The sequence below is a fragment of the Meriones unguiculatus genome, chromosome 1 (genome assembly GCF_030254825.1).
Source record: "Meriones unguiculatus strain TT.TT164.6M chromosome 1, Bangor_MerUng_6.1, whole genome shotgun sequence".
NCBI lineage: Eukaryota > Metazoa > Chordata > Mammalia > Rodentia > Muridae > Meriones > Meriones unguiculatus.
The window spans coordinates 91715568-91737545 of record NC_083349.1 but is presented as its reverse complement, the minus strand read 5'-3'; the positions used below and the strand labels follow the sequence as shown (position 1 = coordinate 91737545).

At 43.3% G+C, this 21978-nt stretch overlaps 1 protein-coding gene across 1 annotated transcript in view; it reads left to right on the top strand.

The window, feature by feature from the left end:
- Msh2 (mutS homolog 2) overlaps window positions 1-21978 on the top strand; it is a 53057-nt gene that overhangs the window by 9358 nt on the left and 21721 nt on the right. The window contains exons 5-8 of the mRNA XM_021644497.2: window positions 4708-4857; window positions 5581-5714; window positions 9159-9358; window positions 17510-17619. Of these exons, the coding sequence (XP_021500172.1) occupies window positions 4708-4857; window positions 5581-5714; window positions 9159-9358; window positions 17510-17619 (594 nt within the window). The remainder of the gene's footprint in view (window positions 1-4707; window positions 4858-5580; window positions 5715-9158; window positions 9359-17509; window positions 17620-21978) is intronic.

Genomic DNA, 21978 nt, shown 5'->3' with positions numbered 1-21978 from the left:
TTTAGTCATTTTAAAAAACTGCATTGTGTGTGTGTATGTACATGCACGCGCATGTCACAGCATACATGTGGAAATCAGGGAAAAACTTTGAAGAGTCAGTTTTCTTCTACCACCGTATGAATCCTGGGGATCAAATCCAGTCTTGGCAGCAAGTGCTTTTACTGCTGAGCCATCTTGTTGGCCCATACTTCAGTCACACTTATCTCAAAATCTAAACTGTGCATCTGTGATAAAGTTTTTGGGGAAACTTAAGAAAATAATTGACTAGAACATTTTACACAACCTTATAGTCTTATGTTTAAAGATTTATTTTTATTTCTAGTTTATGTTCATGTGTGTAGGGGTATTGTGCTGCCCTTGGAGGATAGAGACGGGAACCTCTCGGCTGGAGTCACAGGTGGAGGCAAGCCACCTCATGTAGGTGCTGAGAACTGAACTTGGCTTCTGGGAGACAGTACAGGCTCTTAACTGCTGCACTGTTTCTCAGATTTACATGGCTCGTATCTGTGGGGTTTATGTGTGGAAGGGGCTTTAATTCCATGTGAACTTGGTATGTAAGCCTGTAATCCTAGCAGTTTGAAGGTGGGTCAGAAGTGCGAGCTCATCCTTGTAACTGCAAATTTGAGGCTGACCTGAGAGACCATATTCCAGGAAGAGAAGGGGAAAGGGTGTCACATGAAAGAACTTGATTGCTGTCAGCTAAGTAGGGGGCATAGCGTCGTGTGGCCTGTGTCGGCTTTGTTGTGCACCAGTTCCAGGGATCTTTCATGAACTACTCAGCGGTTTTGAGAGACAGCTTACTGTTTTGTTAAGTAATGATAAATATGCCTGCATTGAAGGATTGTTAGCGAGGTTAGCAAGAAATACAACTGAAAGTATATTTACTTTTTTTTTTAATGAGAAGATAAACCAGTGTGGCCAGGAGATGGGAGCAGTCTTAAATAGTGAGATGGAGGATGTCCTTGGCTAAATGAAACTACCTTGGAAAGGCAAATAAAAACCAATAAGGATGAGAAAAAAAATCTCAGGGCTTAGAAAACTTTCTTCCTTGCTGAAAATATAAAGAAGCTTGTAGAGATTTGGGGTTTTCAGTTGTTGTTGTTGTTTTGAGACAAGGTTTTATTATATAAACCTGGCCAGGAACACAGTGTAACCTTGGCAGGCCTTAAACACACAGGTTTACCTGCCTCCTGAGTGCTGGCAGTAAAGGCATGTGTTCCCTGCTTGTCAGTTAATAATTTCTTATGGCTAGGTATGGTGGCTTACCTCTGGAAGCTGGGGCAGGAAAATTATTGAGCAGAACAAGGCCAGATCAAGGCTGTCTCATAATCAAAACAAAGAATGTCAGTGTATGCCTCCTGATGATGTAATGGGAGACCCTTTGGACAATCTCATATGTTAATTAGTTTGACACAGGCAATTAGAATACTGTTATCATACAGGAAAAAAAATAGGTGTATTAAAATGAACTAGTGTGTTTTGTTTGAAACAGTTTCATGTAGCCCAGGCTGGCCTTGAATTGGTGGCATAGCCTTTGAACTTTTGATCTTGCCTTCACAGTCCTGTGTTTGTAAGGATAGGCCACCATGTCTGCCTTATCAAATATCACAGAGGTCCGCCTGGCTCTGTCTGCCTGAGTGTTAGAATTACAGGTCCTGTACCCCTGGGCCCAGCTATATGTTATTTTTTGTTTGATTGCTCTGACATGAGAGTGGAGGTCAGAAGACAGCTGTCCTTACACCTAAGCTTATCAACCTTGTGCTACGAGTGGGAACACTTACCTAGTGAAACATCTCACCAGCTCTCAAGTATATTTTAAATCAGTATTTGTCATTATTTGATGTCTTAACCTTCTTACTGTTTTAATTTCTTGTTATTTTATATTAATAATGTCGAATATAGCTTATTTATTTCAGGCAGGGTTTCTGTGTGTAGCTCTGGAACTCACTCTGTAGACTAGGTTGGCCTCAAACTCAGAGATCTGCCTCCTGAGTGCTGGGATAGAAGATGTGCTCCACCACGGCCAGGCTCAGCCTGAGTATTCTTAACTGGCATCATTGACTCATTATCATTAGCCCTCCCCAATGCCTCCTGCCGATGTGCTCTTTTGAGACTTACTACACTAGTGGCGATTCTGGTTCTGACTTCTGACAGCATATATAGATAGATAGATTAGTTTGCCTTTTTTTGTTCGTATAAATGAGTTATAGGACTATTCTATAAGATTTGTTTATTGAGGTTGGGGATTTAGCCCAGTGGTAGAGCGGTTGCTAGGCCCTGTGTTTGGTCCTCAGCTCTGGGGGAAAAAATATTTATTTATTATTTGTACAGTATTCTGGCTTCATGTGTGCCTGCACACAAGAAAATGGCACTGGATCTCATTATGGATGGTCATGAGCCACCATGTGGTTGCTGGGAATTGAACTCAGGACCTCTGAACAGCCAGTGCTGTTAACATCTCTCCAGCCCCTTATATGTCTTGTTTTTCCTGCTTCGGTTTTGTAGAAAGGGTTACTACTTGTTTATGTGTACTTCTGAAATAAATATGTGGTTTATTTATAAATGAAAGCAGTAACCATGAGCAGTATTTTAGAAGGTGTAAAGATGCAGCTCAGTGGTGACAGTGGTGGTGGTGGCTACACACACCTTTAAGCCCAGCACTTTGGAGGCATAGGTAGGCTGATCTCTTTAGTTGGAGGCTAGCCTGGACCACAGAGCAAGTACCATGACAGCTGGGGCTACCCAGAGAAACCCAGTCTTAAAAAACCAAAAGGAAAAAGAAAAAAGATGTAAAAAGACTTTAATGGGATGGAATACATGGCCTTCATTTATTTCAGATCAGAGATTTGAGGTTTAATCATATAGAGATGAGGAATCAAGTTTTGCAACCTAAAAATATTTACTTATTAACACTGTATTAATATTTTAGTAAACTCTAAGAGACAAACGTGCATTTGTAGATCTGCATGCTCTGTACTGGCCTGTGAGGACACAGCGGTCATTGTTTGGACACACCCCTTCATCTTTTCCAGTGTGAGCTGCTCTTCACGTCTGCGCAGATCTAGTTCTCTGCCACTTAGACAGGCGGTTTCCATCCTCATCCTTCATGGGAGGTGGCGGGGGTCGCGAGGATGACTGAGTTGCCTGTTCTTCACAGAGGGTGTCCTGCTGGCCCTCTTCCATCTGATCTGGAATCATGAGCTTCCGCAGCCTCTTCTTTTTTTCACATCTTGCTAAAGCAGAGTTTTGAGAAAGAAAACAAAAACAACCACAAATTTTGCTAGTTCTCAGAAGAAATCTCTTAGAAGAGAAAAATCTCTGCCAGGTGGCGGAGGCGTACACCTTAAGCCCCAGCACTTGGGAGGCAGAGGCAGGCAGATCTCTGTGATTTTGAGGCCAGCCTGGCCTACAAAGTGAGTCCAGGACAGCCAAGGCTACACAGAGAAACCCTGTCTCAAAAAACAAACCAAAAAGAAAGAAAGAAAAAGAACAAGCCTGCATGGGGATTGACTCCAGCTCATCAACAGCAGTCCATTTGAGAGATAAACTATCTTCCCTCTGGTTCCCTACTTGTAAGCAACTGGGTTTCCACCGTTTTGAGACAGGGTATTACTATCCCTGCCTGGCCTAGAACTCACTGTGGTCCAGGCTGGCTTTGAACTCATAGATCTCCTGCCTTTGCCTCTCAACTGCTGGAAATAAAGGTTTGTACCACCATGCCTGGTGGGTTTCACCTTAAATATACAAATACATATATAAATTAATTATTGTATGAGCATGTTATGGCTGTGAGGGTGCTCCAGCATGTGTGTGAGGTCGTGAGGGTACTTTAGCGTGTGTGTGTGTGAGGTCGTGAGGGTGCTCCAGCGTGTGTGTGAGTTTAGGAGGGTGCTCCAGCATGTGTGTAAGGTTAGGAGGATGCTCCAGCATGTGTGTGAGGTTGTGAGGGTGCTCCAGCATGAATGTGAGGTCGTGAGGGTGCTCCAGCATTTGTGTGAGGTCGTGAGGGTGCTCCGGCATGTGTGTGAGGTTAGGAGGGTGCTCCAGCATGTGTGTGAGGTTGTGAGGGTGCTCCAGCATGTGTGTGAGGTCGTGAGGGTGCTCTGGCATGTGTGTGAGGTTAGGAGGGTGCTCCAGCATGTGTGTGAGGTTAGGAGGGTGCTCTGGCATGTGTGTGAGGTTAGGAGGGTGCTCCAGCATGTGTGTGAGGTTAGGAGGGTGCTCCAGCATGTGTGTGAGGTTGTGAGGGTGCTCCAGCATGTGTGTGAGGTCGTGAGGGTGCTCCAGCATTTGTGTGAGGTCGTGAGGGTGCTCTAGCATGTGTGTGAGGTCGTGAGGGTGCTCCAGCATGTGTGTGAGGTTAGGAGGGTGCTCCAGCCTGTGTGTGAGGTCAGGACAACTTTCGGGCTCTCTTTCTGCTGTGTCTATGGATCAGACTCAGATCACGAGGCTTGGGGAGCAGGTGCTTTACCAATGAGCTGTCTCACCAGCGTGAGAGACTGGTTGCATTTTGCATTGTTCGTTTGCCCAGACTTGCTATGTATTCCAGGCTGGGCCTCACTCCTGATTTGGTCTTGTATTGGCCTTTCACATACTAGAATTCCAGGGCGTGTGTCCGTGCCCATCTGGTATTACTTTACTTTTGTTTTGAATTTCTGGTATCTTGTCTTGGTGATGGAAGACTGTTATTTTAAATTTAATTTTTAGGTTGCAGTTTCATCATTGTCTGCAGTAATCAAGTTTTTAGAGCTCTTATCAGATGATTCAAATTTTGGACAGTTTGAACTGACTACTTTTGACTTCAGCCAGTACATGAGATTGGACATGGCAGCAGTTAGAGCCCTTAACCTTTTCCAGGTAAAAAAGACAACATGGGTTCAAAAATACTGAATAATTTTAAAAAAGAAGTTTTCTTTTGCAAATAATGATTTATTTCAGGGATTTGTGTTTTGGAACATTATTGTAGTTAGAATACATAAGTAGATTTTAATTGTTATATTTCATTTTTCTAGCCTCAAACAATATATGTAGACTTGTCTTAATCTTTTGAGTAATTTTGTGTGTTCATGGTAGTGCTTTAAAAGTTCTGTTTTTGAGTTTGTTTAAAAACAGCAGTAACTGAACTACAGTAATTGCCAGGCGTAGTGGTGCACACCTGTAACCCCAGCACTCTGGGAGGTGGAGGCAGGTGGATCTCTGTGAGTTTGAGGCCAGCCTGGTCTACAAAGTGAGTCCAGGACAGCCAAGGCTACACAGAGAAACCCTGTCTTGAAAAAGAAAACAAAAGCAAAACAAAAAAATCCTACGGTAATGGGGGTGGGGGCGGACTGGGAAGAGAGGAGGGAGGGGAAGCTTTGGTGGAGTGTAGAAAAACCAAAACTTCAGTGAAGCAGTTTAGCTGAGGGCAAAGTGTAAATCTTTGTAAATATAGATTAACAGGTTGAAATTTGGTTTTATTTTAGAGAAATTTTTGCTTATATTTGGAGAATAATATTTATTCTGTTCCCAAATTGTATTTTATGGCATTTAATGTCTTTGCTGTGAGTGTTTATCTTTTATTTATTTATTTTTTTGTACTAGGGTTCTGTTGAAGATACCACTGGCTCTCAGTCTCTGGCTGCATTATTGAATAAATGCAAAACTGCTCAAGGACAAAGATTGGTTAACCAGTGGATTAAACAGCCTCTCATGGATAAGAACAGGATAGAGGAGAGGTACAGCATTTAGTGTGTGCTTTTCTACCATTGAGCAATCTGCTCTTACTCTATATGATAATGGCACTTCCTCTGATACAGTTTTACACTCCGTTTTTGTTTTGTTTTGGAGTTCTAGGTGTCCTTGAACTCAGTATTTAGTTGAGGATGAATTTGAACTTTAAAAAAAAATTTATTTGTTATGTGTGTGGTGTGTGTGTGTGAAAGAGAGACAGACAGACAGACAGACAGACAGAGACAGGGAGAGGGAGAAAGAAGAGGGAAAAAAGTGAGCACCTATAGGTGTGGAACATAAATTCTCCTTCCATCTTCATGTAGGTTCCAGGGATCAAACTCAATAGACAGTTTTCTCAGTTGAGGGCCTTTATCACTGAGCTGTCTCTCTGGCCTAAGCTTGAACTTGTTTTGTTTTTTAAAGATTTATTTATTTATTCATTTATTATGTATACAGTATTCTGCCTGCAGGCCAGAAAAGGGTACCAGATTTCATTATAGATGATTGTGAGCCACCATGTAGTTGCTGGGAATTGAACTCATGACTTCTGGAAGAGCAGCCAGTTCTCTTAACCTCTGAGTCATCTCTCTAGCCCCTAACCTTGAAATTTTGATCCTCCTGCCTCCACCTCCCCAGTGCTGGTGTTACCTGGTAGAGCCAACACTCCCAGTTTATGTGGCGTTAGAGGTTGAAGCAGTATTGGTTACTCATTTCAGGGGGTTGTGCTTAGCTCTGACTTCAGGGCGTTTAGTCGATGAACGTTCTTGCTTTTAGACTTGCTGCTTTTAGATTTATCTATTTTATATGTACGAATGTTTTGCCTGCGTATATGTTTGTGCACCACATGAGTGCTTGGTGCCTGTGGTGGTCAGAAAGGACGTCAGATCCCCAAAGACTGGAATGGTTTTGAGCTGCCATGTGGGTGCTGGAATTGAACCTGGGTCTTTCTGCAAGAACAGCCAAGTGATTTTAACTGCTCATCCAACCCTCCAGCTTTTACTGTTTTTTGTTTTGTTTTGTTTTGTTTTGTTTTGTTTTGTTTTAAGACAGAATATTGTTGATTTTTGAGACGGGGTTTTAGTATGTAGCCCTGGCTGGACTGGAACTTGATGTGTAGACCAGGCTGCTCCTTAGACCTCTTACTGCCTCTGTCTCCAGAGAGCTGGGATCAGAGGTGGATGTCATCATCCCCAGCCTTGTTTTCTTTCTTTTGGTGTTTTTAGACAGGGTCTCTATATGGAGCTCTGGCTGTCCTGGAACTCACTATGTAGATCAGGCTGACAGATCCATCTGCCTGTAATTAAAGGTGTGCATCAAACTTGGTCTTGACTTTGTTTTTTGTTTGGGTTTCTGCTTTTTGTTTTTATATTTATATTTGTGTTTATATTGGGAACAAGACTAATTCAGGACTTTCCCTGAAGCCCTGATGTATGGAGAAGGGACCTAATTCTTTGTCTAAAACCAGTACTGGCCTGGGGTCATTGGGGGAGCTGCTGCTTTGGATCCTGAGAAACTACTCTTTAAAGGGCCACCATTTCAGTCTCTCAGCCTGTGTGTGATTTGAGATATCCTGAGTTCCGTCTGTGCAGCATTGCCTGGTTAGCTTTCTGATGCTTCAGTCCACTGTACGATCATTTCTATTTTTTCTCACAAGATGCTGTACCTTTTCAGGGGAGAGGGGTGTTCAAGATAGTGTTTCCCTGTGCAGCCCTGGCTATCCTAGTACTCGCTTGTAGATATGCTGGCCTTGAACTCAGAGATCTTCCTGCCTCTGCCTCCTGAGCACTGAGATTAAAGGGGTGTGCTGCCACCGGCTGGTGATGCTGTACTTTTTTTTAATAAGCTTGTTTGACATAAGCCATCAGTTTATGTAAGACCTCCTGCTCACTAAGAATGGCCTGATCCAGGTTATGTCTGAGTGTGTGTATGTGCATCACGTATGGACAGAAGCCTGAGGACATCAGAAGAAAGTATCAGATCCCCTGTGAGCTTGTAATGTCGGTACTGAGAGTCAAAACTGCTTTCTCTGGAAGAGTAGCCAATGCTCTTGACCAAAAAGTCATCTATCCAGCCTCCAAGATGTTGGTTTTAAGATAGGGTTTCTGTGTGGAGCCTTGGCTGTCCTGGACTCGATTTGTAGACCAGGCTGTCCCAGAACTCACAGAGATCCGCCTGCCTCTGCCTCCCAAGTGCTAGGATTAAAGCCATGGTTTTAAAAACTAAACATTGAGTTGTTGAAAGGCTCAGTGTCTGAAGATTGCTCCTTTCAAGCTTGATGACTTCGTTCATCTGAGGGACCCACATGGTAGAGGGAGAAGATTGACTCTGAACTTTGCCCTCTGACCTCTATGTGTTCTGTATCACATCTATAAATATATATATATATATATAAATATATATATATACAGAAATACATGTATATTTTTTTTTAAAAAATCAGATGTTTTATGATTAATTTTCAAAGAGTCCTGCTGGAATTTTAGGGATTAACTGACTCTAGAAGTTTATCTTGCATTCCAATTAAATTGTGAATTAATACTGTATCAAATTTTGTGCAGCTGAGAAATTGAATTTAATTTGACTGATGGGTATATTATGTTAATGGCAGTAGTAGCTTTGAGATATCTAAAACTGATTTTAAAGTGGCATTGTCAAGGAAACAGGCTTTTTTTTTATAACATCTGTTATCTAGAAATGTAAACTGACACTGTAATTACTTCTGAAATGGTTTACTGAATAGGCTTGTGAAACTAGCAATTTATTAAGCTTTTAAGGATGTCTGGGCCAGACTGAAGGATCACTGTGAGTTGCTTTATGCTAGTGTGTTTTGTTTTTTGCTTTGAGGTGGGATGTTGCATAGCCCAGGTTGGCATCAAATTCATGCATGGGTAGGCATGGGTAGCCTTAGCTCCATCCTGGTCCTCCTGCCTTTACCTTCCAGGTGCTAACATCACAGGCATGGTTTACTGTGTGTGTCTCTTGTACTGAGTTTTGTAAAAGATCACTCTTTGTCTCCTGAGACAAGGTTTCTCTGTGTAGTCCTGGTTGTCCTGGAACTCTGTAGACCAGGCTGGCCTCTAACTCAGAGAGATTGCCTGCTTCTGCCTCCTGAGTACTGGGATTAAAGGTGTGTGCCACCGCTGCCTGGCTTTGCTCTTCATTTTTTGAAGGTAATTTTTTCTTTTTTTAGCTAACCATGGTGATGCCCACATGCAATGTAATTCCAGCCTGGAGAGACTGAGGCAGTTAGGATAGATAGTGACTTGAAGTTTTCTTTTCAAGGGTGTATGAGTGTGTGTCTGTGTGTCTGGCACTCCTGTGGAAGTCAGGACAGCCAGGAGTCGGCTCCATGTGCTCTCCTGGAGAGTTCACACAGGCTGTCAAGGTTGGTGGCCAGTGCCTATTTACTGAGCCATGTTACTTACTTTTTTTTTTTTTTTTTTTTTCAGATTAAATTTAGTGGAAGCTTTTGTAGAAGATTCAGAATTGAGGCAGAGTTTACAGGAGGATTTACTTCGCCGGTTTCCAGATCTTAACCGGCTTGCCAAGAAATTTCAGAGACAAGCAGCAAATTTACAGGATTGTTACAGACTGTACCAGGGTGTGAACCAGCTCCCCAGCGTCATACAGGCTCTGGAGAAATACCAAGGTAACGACAGCTTCGCTTTACCTAACTCCTGCTTTTCCACCTTTTTGTCACCCTCTGCTTTATTTCACTCTTACATACCTGGCAAATGTGCTGTTCTTACAAAAGTTAGGTCCAGTATCTCTCTCTGATGATGGTTTTCTAATAGATTTGTATTAAGCTGCACCTTGTGGCAGAAGCCAGAAGTCTTGAGGAAACTTGCAAGTTTTGCTTCTTAGCATTTTATGTGTATGTAATGTAGTGTTGTGCAGAGGTGGTGGCAAGCGAGTCGCGGGGTTTGAGGCCAGCCTGGGCTAACTACATAGGGAGTGCTGGTGTTACTGGGTTTATTACTTATTAATGGGTTAATCACACAAGAGTAGTGGGCAGTTAAAGAGTTTGATTGTAGGGCTGGAGAGTTGCCCAAGAGGTTAAGAGCACTGGCTGTCCTTCCGAAGGTCCTGAGTTCAGTTACCAGCAACCACGTGGTGGCTCATGACCATCGATACTGAGATCTGGTGCCCTCTTCTGGCATGCAGGCAGAATACTGTATACATAATAAATAAATCTTAAAAAAAAAAAAGGAAAAGAGTTTCATTGCTAAAGATACATAGGACAGTGTGTGCAGTGTAGAAAATTACAGGAAAAGGGGACAGTCCAGCAGGAGCATGAAATACAAGGTCTTTGCGGCCATGGAGCACAAGATGGAGGTCTGCAGGGGCTTGAAAAGTGTTTTCCGGGGCAAAGGGCATGGCTCAGTTGGTAGAGTGCTTGCCTAGTGTAGACAAGGTCTTGGGTTCATTCTTCAGCAGTGCAGAAAGATGGGAGTGGGGTACACTCCTGTTAGCCTCTAATTTCAACACTCAGATGCAGAAGACGGGAAGTTCAAGGCCGTCTTCAGCTACTGAGAATTTTAAGCTAGCCTGAGCTAGAGGTCTTGTCCCAAAACAAAACCAAACAAATGTTTGTTTGCTGTCCCGAGAGTACTTTTCTGTTTGGTAACTGTCCTGAGCAGCAGAGCTCTGAGGAGCGCCTCCTGAGGCAATGGGCAAGTCACCAGCCCCAGTCACTACTGAGAAGCTCAACAAGTTACTGTGACCACTCCCTGACTCATAATTAATTATGCAACACTACCATTTGTGTGTTTGCGTTTGTGTTTATTATGGTTATGCCTTACCCGCAGTCATCACCACACAAGAACCTTAACAAATGGCAAGTTGGGCTCTGCCAGGGATCTGTGTCGCAGCTACCCAAGATGTCCAGGTGGGAAGACTGTCTTGGGTCTGAGACCAGCCTGGCCATTCAGTAAAATTCTGTCCGAAAACAAGCTGGCAGGCTGATTAACTCCCACTGCATATTGATGATGGTTAAGACAAAGTGTCTCTGACTCTCACAGTTGAGGTCAGAATGAAGCCCCTAACCAGGTTCCTGACAGGTAGAAGCAGGAAGATCAGGCACTGAGTGTGATCCTTGGGTATACAGTAGATGAAGGGACCTACGCGCTGTGGGTGCTCCCCTCGAGACCACAGTTAGGCACAGACCACACCCCAAAATCAATTTCCAAACACAAGGAGATTCTTTATTAAGTAAGACAAAGAGACAAGGTGGCTGAACCTGGCGGAAACAGCAGGAAATAGCTTTGCGGGTGTTAATTTTAAGAGGGAAAGGGGAGGTCTGTGTTAGAGTGAGTTGAGATGGGTTGGTAGGTTTTGGTAGGGTGCTTTAATTAGGGTAGCTAAATGGGGCTTTTGATTTCTAGACCTTGATGTTTTGATAGTTGGTCCTTGGTGATCAGTCTCAGGAGTGACTCTCAGGCATAAGAAAGTGGCCAAGTAAGGGAATAGGCCTTGGTGGCTAGCTTTAGCTAGTCTAGAGGTTTTTCACAAGGGAGGGGGAAGGGCAAGACCTGTGAGCACCGTTTTTGCCTTGTTTCCCATGCTTGGCCCTGCTGGAGCCCTTCAGCAGGTTCAGGGTCAGCCCAGATACAACACCCTGTCTCAGAAGAAGTTACTAACATGAACGAAGTCCGAAGAATTGATTAACAGCTCACTAGGGTTAAATCCAGCTGGCTTGGCAAGGTGTATGCATGTGCACCGTGGGGGTGTGTGGTTTGTGTGTGTAAATGTGGCGTGGTCACCTGTGTACACACGTGCCCTGTGCTCTCTGCCTTACTGCCGTGTGACAGTTTCTCGCTGAATCAGATGCTTGCCTTCCGGGTTGGGCCGACTGGCCAGTCCCGCCTGCACTGGCGCCCCCAGTGTGAGGTATAGATAGCCATGTCTTATGTGGCGCTAGGGATTAGAACTTTGTTCCTTCCCGCCTTCAAGCCATCGAGCCACCTCCCAGTCTCCCACTGCAGCGACTAGGCTGAAGTGAGTGGAAGTGTCCACCATGCCACCTTCAGGTTTTACAGCTACTAAGTATCTAACTTGTTAAGCATTTTAAGTTTCAACCAAACAACAAGACTCTTAGGACTAAAACATCCCTTAGGGGCTTGGAGGTAGAGTGTTTGTGGGGCTGACTGGGCTTGAGTCCCAGTGTCACAGAATAGAGCTTTCAGCATTCTGGGAAAATTTGGTTCTTTTTTCAGACAAACTTAAATTCAGCTTTATTATGACAGAATACAAATTTAAGTTTTATGTTACCTTTTTTTTTCCTTTAAAACAAAAATTTTTTAGTGACAATATGTATCTTGTGTTAGCTATGGGCATAAGTGCAGAAGTTGGAGGACAGCTTTTGGGAGTTGGTTTTCTCCTTCTGTCATGTGGATCCCAGGCACTGAACTCAGATACTCATGTGTGGCAGCAAGTCCTTTTACTCACTGAACTATTTGGTTGGCCTGAGGCACCCTTTTTTTGTCTGTGTCATAAAAGGTAACTGAGGGCTAGGTCAGCAGTGAACGCACTTGGTACACAGGCATGGAGACTGGAGTTGGCATCTCCAGAACCCATGTACATGTCAGGTGGGATGCTCATAATTCCGGGTGGAGGCAGGATCCTTGAAGCACCAAGCTGGCTGTGCGTGTGCTCTAGGTTTGATAAAGAGACCTTCCCTCCAGACTCCTGCGGAACAGCAGTTAGGGAAGCTTCCTGGCAACAGCCTTTTCATGCGTCTCCATCTACACAAGTATGAGCCTGTGTGCACACACCACACACAATACCAGAAAAGAGGAGAAAGGGAAAGATAACCAAGTGTGCCTGTCTCTTCAAAGTGCCTTCATAGAACTATTTCTCCTCCAGGCTGGTGAGGTGGCTGATGGTGAAGGCTGAGCAGCAAGCCTGGAGACATGAGTGTGCCTCCAAACCCATGTAGTGAAATTGCTGACTCCTTCAGGTGTCATCGGCTCTTCAGACATGCACCAGAGCACATACACAAAGTAGACCAATAAGTTTGCTTTCTACTTGAGTGCTTCATGAGTTGTGAACTCTTGCATTTAATTCCACTGAAGTTAACTTAAAATAGTTCTTGGAGTGACTGGAGAGATAGCTAAATGGTTAAGAGCATTGTCTGCTTTTTCAAAGGACCCGGGTTCAATTCCTAATATCCACATGGCAGCTCACAACTGTCTACAACTCCAGTTCCAGGGGATCTGACACCCTCACACAGATGTACATGCAGGCAAAATACTAACACACATAAAATAAAAATAAATTTAAAAAATAGTTCTTGAGATGTCTTAAGTTTCTACACACTGGCTATGCATTTCTGTTCTTTGTGCCTCAATTTTCCCATCATGTAAATGAGTAGAATCTGCTTTGCATTTCCATATTACATCATTTTGCCTGATTTCAACAGGATCTTTAACATTATAAGGTGATTGGCAAGAATTAGGAATGCAGTCTGACTGGAGATATGCTCTCTCAGCAATAAAGTCTCATTTATATGTCAGCTATTTTGGACTTTTCTTTTTTTCATTTATCTCTCACCTTGAACAGTAAACATACCCTTTTGTTTCCTGATAAGTTACCGAGTACAGATGTCATTATTTGTTTTATTATTTATTTGTTCATTCATTTATTTATCCACTCATTGAATGGCTGAGTGACTGTCTCTCTCGAAGCCCTGGCTAGTTTGGAACTCTGTATAAATCAGGCTGTTGTCACGCTCACAAAGATCTGTCTGGCTCTGCTTCCTCAGTGCTGAGACAAAACGTGAGTGCCACCATGTCTAGCTTTTTTTTTTTTTTGAGACAGGGTTTTCTCTGTGTAGTCTCAGCTGTCCTGGACTCTTCATAGACCAAACTCATGGAGATCTGCCTGCCTCTGCCTCCCGAATGCTGGGATTATAGGCATGCATCACCACATCCAACTGTGATGGGATTAAAGGTGAGTGCTAGTGATCGTCAGCTACATTTGTCCTCTTTTCAAAAATAGGTTCTAAGACTGGGTGTGGTGGTACATGCTTTTCTCTGAGTTTGAGGCCAGCCTGGTCTACACTGCGAGTTCCAAGACAGCCAGTACTATGTAGAGAAACGGTCTCAAAAAACAGAATGAATGAAAACCAAGTTCTAGTCTGTCCTTTTTTGGCATCAGTCTACATCTTCCTCTTTCTACTCAAGTTTCTAAAAGCCTGTGCTTCCATCCTATACCACAGCACTGACCATTTTCTCTTCACCCATTCGCCTCAACCTTTGCTAAGTCTAGCAAAGAGATGCAGCCTGAGTGTGTAGCTGCTATGCTGAGGTCTTGATCTGTATTTTGTGTTCCTTGTCGTATGGGACCTCCCATCCCCATTATTTTTGAAGAGTTCATCACATTCCTTAGTGTGTTGATTTCAAAGAGAAAGCTAAAACTAGACTAAGACTAACTTCTAAGTAAATAAAGCAAGTACAGTATTTTTTAGAGAAAAATTATGATTTAAAAAAGTACATTAGTATTCATTGTTTCTAGAAGTTATATATAGCTTATCATCTTGTGATGGTTTGGTTTGATTAATTCTAGGCTTGCTTTTAGTCCAGAAAAACACTAAAGTAAGGCCTCTTCACAGACAGCAGGGGGCAGCAACAGTGTGGAAAGGAGATTTGCATTGAGTAAAGATTTTCTCTGAAAGAAGTAGGTACTTGCTGGCTTATTCGGTGGTTCTGCCTGGGTAATGTAGCTGTGCAGACACCCTTGACAAAAGTGCTTTTAACCTCTGAGCCATTTCTTCAGTCCTGTGTCTAGTGTTCATAACTTTGTTTTTGTTTTGTACTATGGGCCCGTTTGACTTCTAATCAAACCTGTCCTCAGAATAATGGCTTTAAACACGTGATAAACCAGGTACAAAAGAAGCTAATCCTTGAAGTATAACTGTCAAGATACAAGTCCTTGAAATAGAGCTATGAACTTCTAATTAATGCATTTAAATTGTGTCTGTCCATCTGTCCCTTTGGAAGCCACAATAAGACATTGGATGGATCTCCCAGAGCTAGAGTGAATGTGGTTGTCTGCTGATTAGTGTGGGTCCCTGGATGTATACTATGGTCCTCTGCAGGGGCAGCACAGTCCAAACTGTCCCTCCGTCCCTCCAGCCCCTTACCTACTTCACGCCTTTAAAAGGATTCTAGGGGACTGGAGAGATGACTCAGTGCTTAAGAGCACTTGCTGCTGTTGCAGAGGACCAGGTTTGATTTCCAGCACCTACGTGGTCACTCACAACCATCCCTAACTCCAGTTCTAGGGGATCTGACGACCTCTGTTGGGCACCAACATTTTATATAAAATTAAGAAGGAATACATTTTTAAAAGGAAGAAAGATGTGTGGTTTAATTCTGCGTCCAAGCTATTCGGGAATCTGAGACTCCTGTTGCTTATGCCCAGGTGTTTATGCCAGCTAAAGTAACATAGTTAAGGCTTTGTTTCTAAGAAAGGGAATTTGATAGGCCTACTAACTTGAAGTTTCAATGTAACAGACTTTTATTTTTAATATCTACCTTGGTGTCAAGGTCTGTGGACCTTGCCTTAGCTCGGGCAGGGCTTTCCAGGCTGTGGCAGCTCATGGAGAAGAGAGTTTTTACAAATCCAGTTGGAAATGGGCAACTAAGGTTCAGCAGAGGTTAGAAATGAGGGAAGGACCCTCAAGGGCGGTAGTGAGAGGCTCCAGAAGTCTGTTTTAGAGAGAGTAGAAGACACTGAGGATGAGAGGATGAGAGTTTGCACATCCATAATGGCTATTTTGTTTGGTTTATAGAACAGGTATCTTTGTAATACCATAAAAAAGTGTGTGTGTGCATGCACAGGCAATTTTTCCTGTGGGTACGTACACCACTTTTATCCTGGTGCTCTCCAGGATATTGAACCCTGGAACTGAAGTAAGTTAGTCAGCCATGGGCTGCCGCTGTATGGGGGATGTTAACATCTGAGCCATCTTCTCTAGCCCCGTCATGAGAATTGTTAGAAATCCTAAGTCACGAGCTAGAAAAATAATAGCGTATGGAAAACAGTAGGATTGAGGCAGACCTCAACATGCACAAAAATCATAGAACACTGACAAAAGCAGTAAATGGAAACAATTGTGACCTCTGCAGCCTTCTTACATAGCTTTTGAGGTTATTCCTCTTTTGAGATGGAGACCCTTGGGTTGGGGTATTTACTTCCTTTTTCTTTCTTTTGCTTTTTTTCCCCTCTTCCTTTCTCTTTCTCTCTCTTCTTCCTTCCCTTCTTTCTTCTTCTTCTTTTTTTTTTTTTTTTTTTTGAGACAGGGTTTCTCTGTGTAGCCCTGGCTGCACTGGAACATACCATGGTGCCTCGTTTAAACTCAGTGATCCACTACCTCTGCCTCCATAGCACTAGGATTAAAGCTGTCTACTCCTACCACCTGGCTAGTATTTGCTTTTAATAGAGTCCAGTTTCAACAAAATTACAAATCTGCGCTGAGGGTCAATTCATTCCGTGTATTTGTTGTTTGTTTTAAAGCATGGTCATGTATATATCTTAACATAGTAGAAAGGAAAGTGGCACCTAAACTGATGGCTCTGAAGTCTTAACTGCTAAGGTTTATTCTTGGTGCTTCTGGTTTTAGTTTTTTTTTTTTTTTTTTTTTGAGACAGGATCTAGGCTGTCCTCAAAATGTGACTTCTCCTGCCTTGATTCCCAAAATACTGGGATTACAAGGTTAGACCCCTATATCCCATTGAGAACATTAATGGAGTTGAGGGGGGATTGTTGGTGTGTCATTCTGTGATCCAGCATCACTGTTTTGATTGGCTGCTATTCATTCTTTTACCAGTGGTTGCTAAGCCAAGGGGAAATAAAGAGCCAGACATTGTAACACGACAGACATTATGTAGGCAAAGTGTTGTTTACAATCTGTTTAAGTGTTTCACACATATGTACTGTTTTCTCAGTATGTTAGAGGCTGTTGTGATTAATAATAAAACATTTCATGATAGCTTTTCATCATTCTCATTCAAGAGTTTTTGAAATTGGAACTTAATTCTTTGGAATGAAATTCAGTATGCTTGCTGTGACCTGTAGAATTCCTCTAAGAATTTATTGGCAATGAGAATGTGTCCCAAGTGGTAATTCCTGGTGGTGGTGTATAGGAACTGCAGTGTGGAGCACTGCTTGGCTGCGTGTTGCCTCGTGGACCTCTCTTCTGGGCAGTCGTCATGTTAGTCCATTGCACTGACAAGGAGAAGGGGTTTAGGACACCATGTTGCAGATGAGAAAACCAAAGAGCAGCAAGCGTGGGGCTGGTGTCCGGCTCTAACTATGTTCCCTGCGGTTTACATTGTTGACTCCAGGTCCCTCGGCATGACCCTTAAACAGCCACGTTCCAGTTTAAGTACTTGGCGTGATTCAGCCTCTGTTGGTTGGGGCACCGAGTCGCTGATGGAAGTTAGAAATGTAAATCGAGGTCTTATTTTAATGGCTTTGACTTTGGCTTATTAGAACTGCAAGAAGCATTTAGTCGTAATTATTAGATCTGCAGTGTTCATTTAATCATAATTAATGTTTCTGAATTGCTTATGAAGGAGATGGTGGTCATGCAGGGAGGGCAGGGTTTTATTAGTAAGGGTTTTTGGGTGGTGCCACCACAGTATTTCCCTGTCTAAATAGAGTAAGTTTTGAGAAAACATAAAAGAGGAATTAAGTTTGATACTTGCACAGCTTTCGCTTTCTGGTTCAAAGGGTTCTCTTATTTTAATTTTGTTATGAGCTGTTGTTCTTTATTTGCGTTTCTGCTTTGTTTTAGGAAGACACCAGGCATTGTTGTTGGCAGTTTTTGTGACTCCTCTTATTGATCTTCGTTCTGATTTTTCAAAATTTCAAGAAATGATAGAAACGACTCTAGACATGGATCAGGTATGAAATTTATATTTAATTCCCATGGCAAAATGTTTTTGGGAAGAAAAGAGTAACCAGAAGCAAAACAAAACCACCTAAGAAAAAATGAATAATTTCTGTTGCATTTGTGTTTGTAGCCACTTGGTGTAAACCTAAGTGACAGACAGGAAGACTGGACTCGATAGGCAGCGCTGGGGATTGAACCCAGGGCCTTGAATGTGGTGAGCAAGTGTCTGGTCATTGTGCCCCATCCGGCCCCAGGCCTTTTCTTTTAAAACAGCAGTCATTTGAGTGAAGCTAAGTCGGCGGGCAGAAGCAGTGGCTGTTGAGAGCAGCAGACTGGGTGCAGGAATCCTTCCTTGTTTATCTGGAAATGTGGTATCCACCTGCCTCAGCTTCCCGAGTAAAAGAAGGGGAGCAGTACAAGGATGTTCCCGCTTGAAAGAAAATGGTGTCATGATTCTGAATGTTAAGTGAGTTATGTTTTATCCGAGACAGAAGGAATTTTAGTTACTGGAAGTGTTGGCCATGGTGACTCATGTAATCCCAGCTCTCAGGAGACTGTCAAAAGGCTTGTATAAGTTTAAAATTAAGCTCTGTTTCAAAAAATAGAAAAACTAGGAATAAATAGGATATAAGAAAACATTTTTATTTTTCCTTTGGAGAAGTTGTTTTGGGTTAGTTTGTGCATAAAATAGTCATAGGTGTTTGTTTTTATTTTAGATTTATTTATTTTCATTTTATGTGTGTCTTTTGCTAGCATGCATGTCTATACTGTGTATGTCTGGTTCCCACAGAAGCCAGAAGAGGGTGTCTGATTGCCTGGAACTAGATACAGATGAGTGTGAGTTACATGTGTTGCTGGGAACCAAACTTGGATCTTCAAGAATATCAAGTGCTCTTAACTGCTGAGCCATCTCTCCAGCCAGATCTTACCGTCTGACCACGGCTGGCCTCTAACTCAAGGCAATCCTTGTGGTCTACTCTTTCAAAAGTGTTGGGAATGCAGGCATGCATCACAGTATCTGGCTTAAGTTTTGATAAACTTTTTTTTTCTTTTTTTTGAGACTGTTCTCTGTGTAGGCCTGGCTGTCCTGGAACCCACTCTGTAGAACAGTCTGGCCTAGCAACCACAGATATCCACCTGCCTCTGCTTCAGGGGTGATGGGATTAAAGGCGTGCACCACCATATCTGGTTCATTTTTTATAAATTTAAAAATAAAAAGCTAAACTAAGCTTCCAATTAAACTATGGGGGACTATGTACTCAAATTATTGGTATCAAGGTAACACTTTGGTTGGCCAAATTGCTTTGGGTTCTTAGTATCTGTAGATTTGAGGTGGTTATTTGCCCAGTGTGATAGTGATCTATTTTGGTTGTGTTACATGATGTACATACTGTGTTTGTGTGTGCAGGTATGAGACTCTGTTCTGGAAAGAATAAAATAGAAATTATAGTGTAAAAAGTCTAGCATAGGATGGGTTTTACTTAGAATTGCCAGGTCCAGTGAAATCCCCTAGAAGGCCTGGTTTCTTGAACTCTGATTTTAATTTAATCAAAGCCAGTTTCCTTTTTGGCCCTAGAATGGCTACCAGTAACAGTTGAGCCAATGTTCTGAGCCCTGCCATTCGCCATGATGAGATCACCTAAAGCAGTGGTTGTGGTCGGAAGAATAGAACACCCTAATCCTAACCTGTAAGCCCTGGAGATCTCCAGGGCCAGCCTTCTAGATTACTCAGGAGCCCGGCCCCTTGAGGCCAGGCTGTGCCCCCACCCTCTGCTGGGGCCCGCCCTACAGAAAAAAAAAGTCCACCAGTGTTTGAGCTAGCCCCAGATTCTGGCCGAATAATCCCTCCAATCCCAGGCCGCCCTGGAAAGCTCCACCCCTCCCCAAGACCTCGCTCTGCCCAGTTCTCTGCTGCAGCCACCCTCCTGGGTTTTCCCTCCCACTAAATCTCCTGTGTGAGCTCTGTTGTACAGTGTGACTTTGTGGTGCTGCATGGCCCCCTACTGGCAGGACAGCTTTCCACCCCAGCTGTAACACTCACGCTAGCTCCCTCCAGAAGGAGGAGAGATGTGAGGATGAGCACTGTGGAGGGGGAGGGCTGCTGTGGCCAGTTACTCCTCAGTCACTGGGCCTCGCACAGTTTATAGTGTGATACCTCTTATCACATTCCTGATTAAAACCTCTACTCCTGGGAGCTGGCCTGGCATCTGCTTTCGTTTTCATTTCAAGTGACATGCCTCTAACTGTGTCCCAGGTTATAAGGCAAGTTCAAATCACTGTCACTGCAGATATTTGTAATGAATTTAGGCATTTAAATTACATCTTCAGAACAACTTTGAGAAATTCTCCAGGGATTCTCAGTTGTTTTGTGTCTAATCTTTGAACGCCTCAGTGTTTTCCAGCTGTGCTCTTAAAGGTTCATGTGATGAAGGAGCTGTCACTTACATGATGGTTTGCTTACGGTGCCCTCCCCCCACACCACTCCCAAGCTCTGTGTTTTGGTGGCAGCTTTCCATAAGTCCTTTTTTTTCTTTTTTCTATTTTAGGATAAATGTAGATCAAAAATACTCTAAGCCAAAATTCAACAAGACATTGATTTTCACAAAATTAAACACTTTATTGGTGTTTCAGTGAGTTGTATTAATTTTTCAAGATTTTTGACAGTCTCATACATGTATACAGTTTATCTTGAACATATCCAACCTAGATCTTTCTACTTCCCCTGGATCTCCATTGTCACGGCGTCTTCCTTTCGTCTTTTTCTTTTTTTAATTTACTTTCATTTCACGAGCATTGTTGTTTTGCCTACATGTATGTCTGGGTGACTGTGTTGGGTCCCCTTGACTGGAGTTACAGACAATTGTGAGCTGCCATATGGGTGCTGGGAATTGAACCTGGGTCCTCTGGAAGAGCAGCCAGGGCTAAGCCAGAGCTCAGAGCTCAGCCTTCTATCCAGCCCCAACTTCCGTTTTTCAGTAATACACTAAATCTAGTTAGTCTTGGCTGAGTGCGTGTGGGTGTGGCTGTGTCCTTGGGAGCATGGGCAGACTATCAGTGGAAACACTCCAGAAGACTAATGACTTTCCCTTTCCTGGTAGCCATATTGCCTGAATGCCTTATCCAGCAGGGAACCTCGTGAGCCTTACGTCCATGCTGGAATGTTTACTGCCTTGATCTTATTATTACTTAACTATTCCTGCCATGAGAGCCATGGCCACCCCCACCTTCGGCCAGTGACTTTCCTAGATGTGGTCTTCTGGCCAGGTTTGCAGTACCTGGCAGGAATCCCCTCCTGTGGATCAGGCCTCAAATCCAGTCAGAAGCAGCGTATGAGAGAGGAGGGAGCCTTGATTGAGAAAATGCCAGGGCCGAAAGATGGCTCAGAGGTTAGGAGCACTGGCTGTTCTTCCAAAGGTCCTGAGTTTAATTCCCAGCAACCACATGGTGGCTTGTAACCATCTATAGTGAGTTTTGGTGCCCTCTTCCTGTGTTCAGGCATACAGCAGGTAGAGTGCTGTATAAATAATGAGTACCATGTGGGTACTGGGAACTGAACTCGGGTCCTCTGGAAAAACAGCCAGTGCTCCTAACCTCTAAGCCGTGTCCAGCCCCTTCACCATTTTTTAGGTATGCCTTCTTTAGTGATAATTCTCCCTTGGATCTGATTTTCGTTTAGCTAGTTCCAGGCCGGCCTGGGTCTACAGAGTGAGTTCCAGGACAGCCAAGGCTACACAGAGAAACCCTGTCTTGAAAAACCAAAGAAATGATAAAGAATTTCCCAGCCTTTTCGAGTCTTTTGGGTTTAGGTTAGAGTGCTTACACCTAGCTTGTATTTCTAAAGTTAATACTAGCTTTGTTCGGAGGTGTTAGTCTTCGCACCCGGGGGCTTGTGTAATACATAGCCCTTACCACTGAGCTGTGCCTGTGGCTGGTTCCCCACACCACTTTAGTAACTATTTTAGCCTCGGACACACACTGTATTCGCAGATCTTTGGACTTGCAGCAATTGGTTTGATTTTTCCTTGCCCATTGTCCCCTGCGACAGTCATGGTGCAGCTCAGGCTGACTTCACACAGTGTGTCGGTTACAGGGCTGCACCTGACTGTAGTTACTTCTGTGTTGACTGGGGTTCTTGAGTTTGGGGCTGGGAGTGTAGCTTACTGGTAGAATGCTTGCCTTACTGATGTGTAGAGCAAAATGGAAGGAGGGAGAGAAGAAATTTCTTTCTCTGTGCTCTTTCCCACCCAACTAGGCACACTGATTGGCTTGAAAGTTGTCTCCTCTGTTTCTCTTTCCACTGGTTTTGTTTTTTGAGACAAGGTCTCGTTATGTAATTGCCTGGTCTGCATTTTACTATGTAGCCCAGGTTG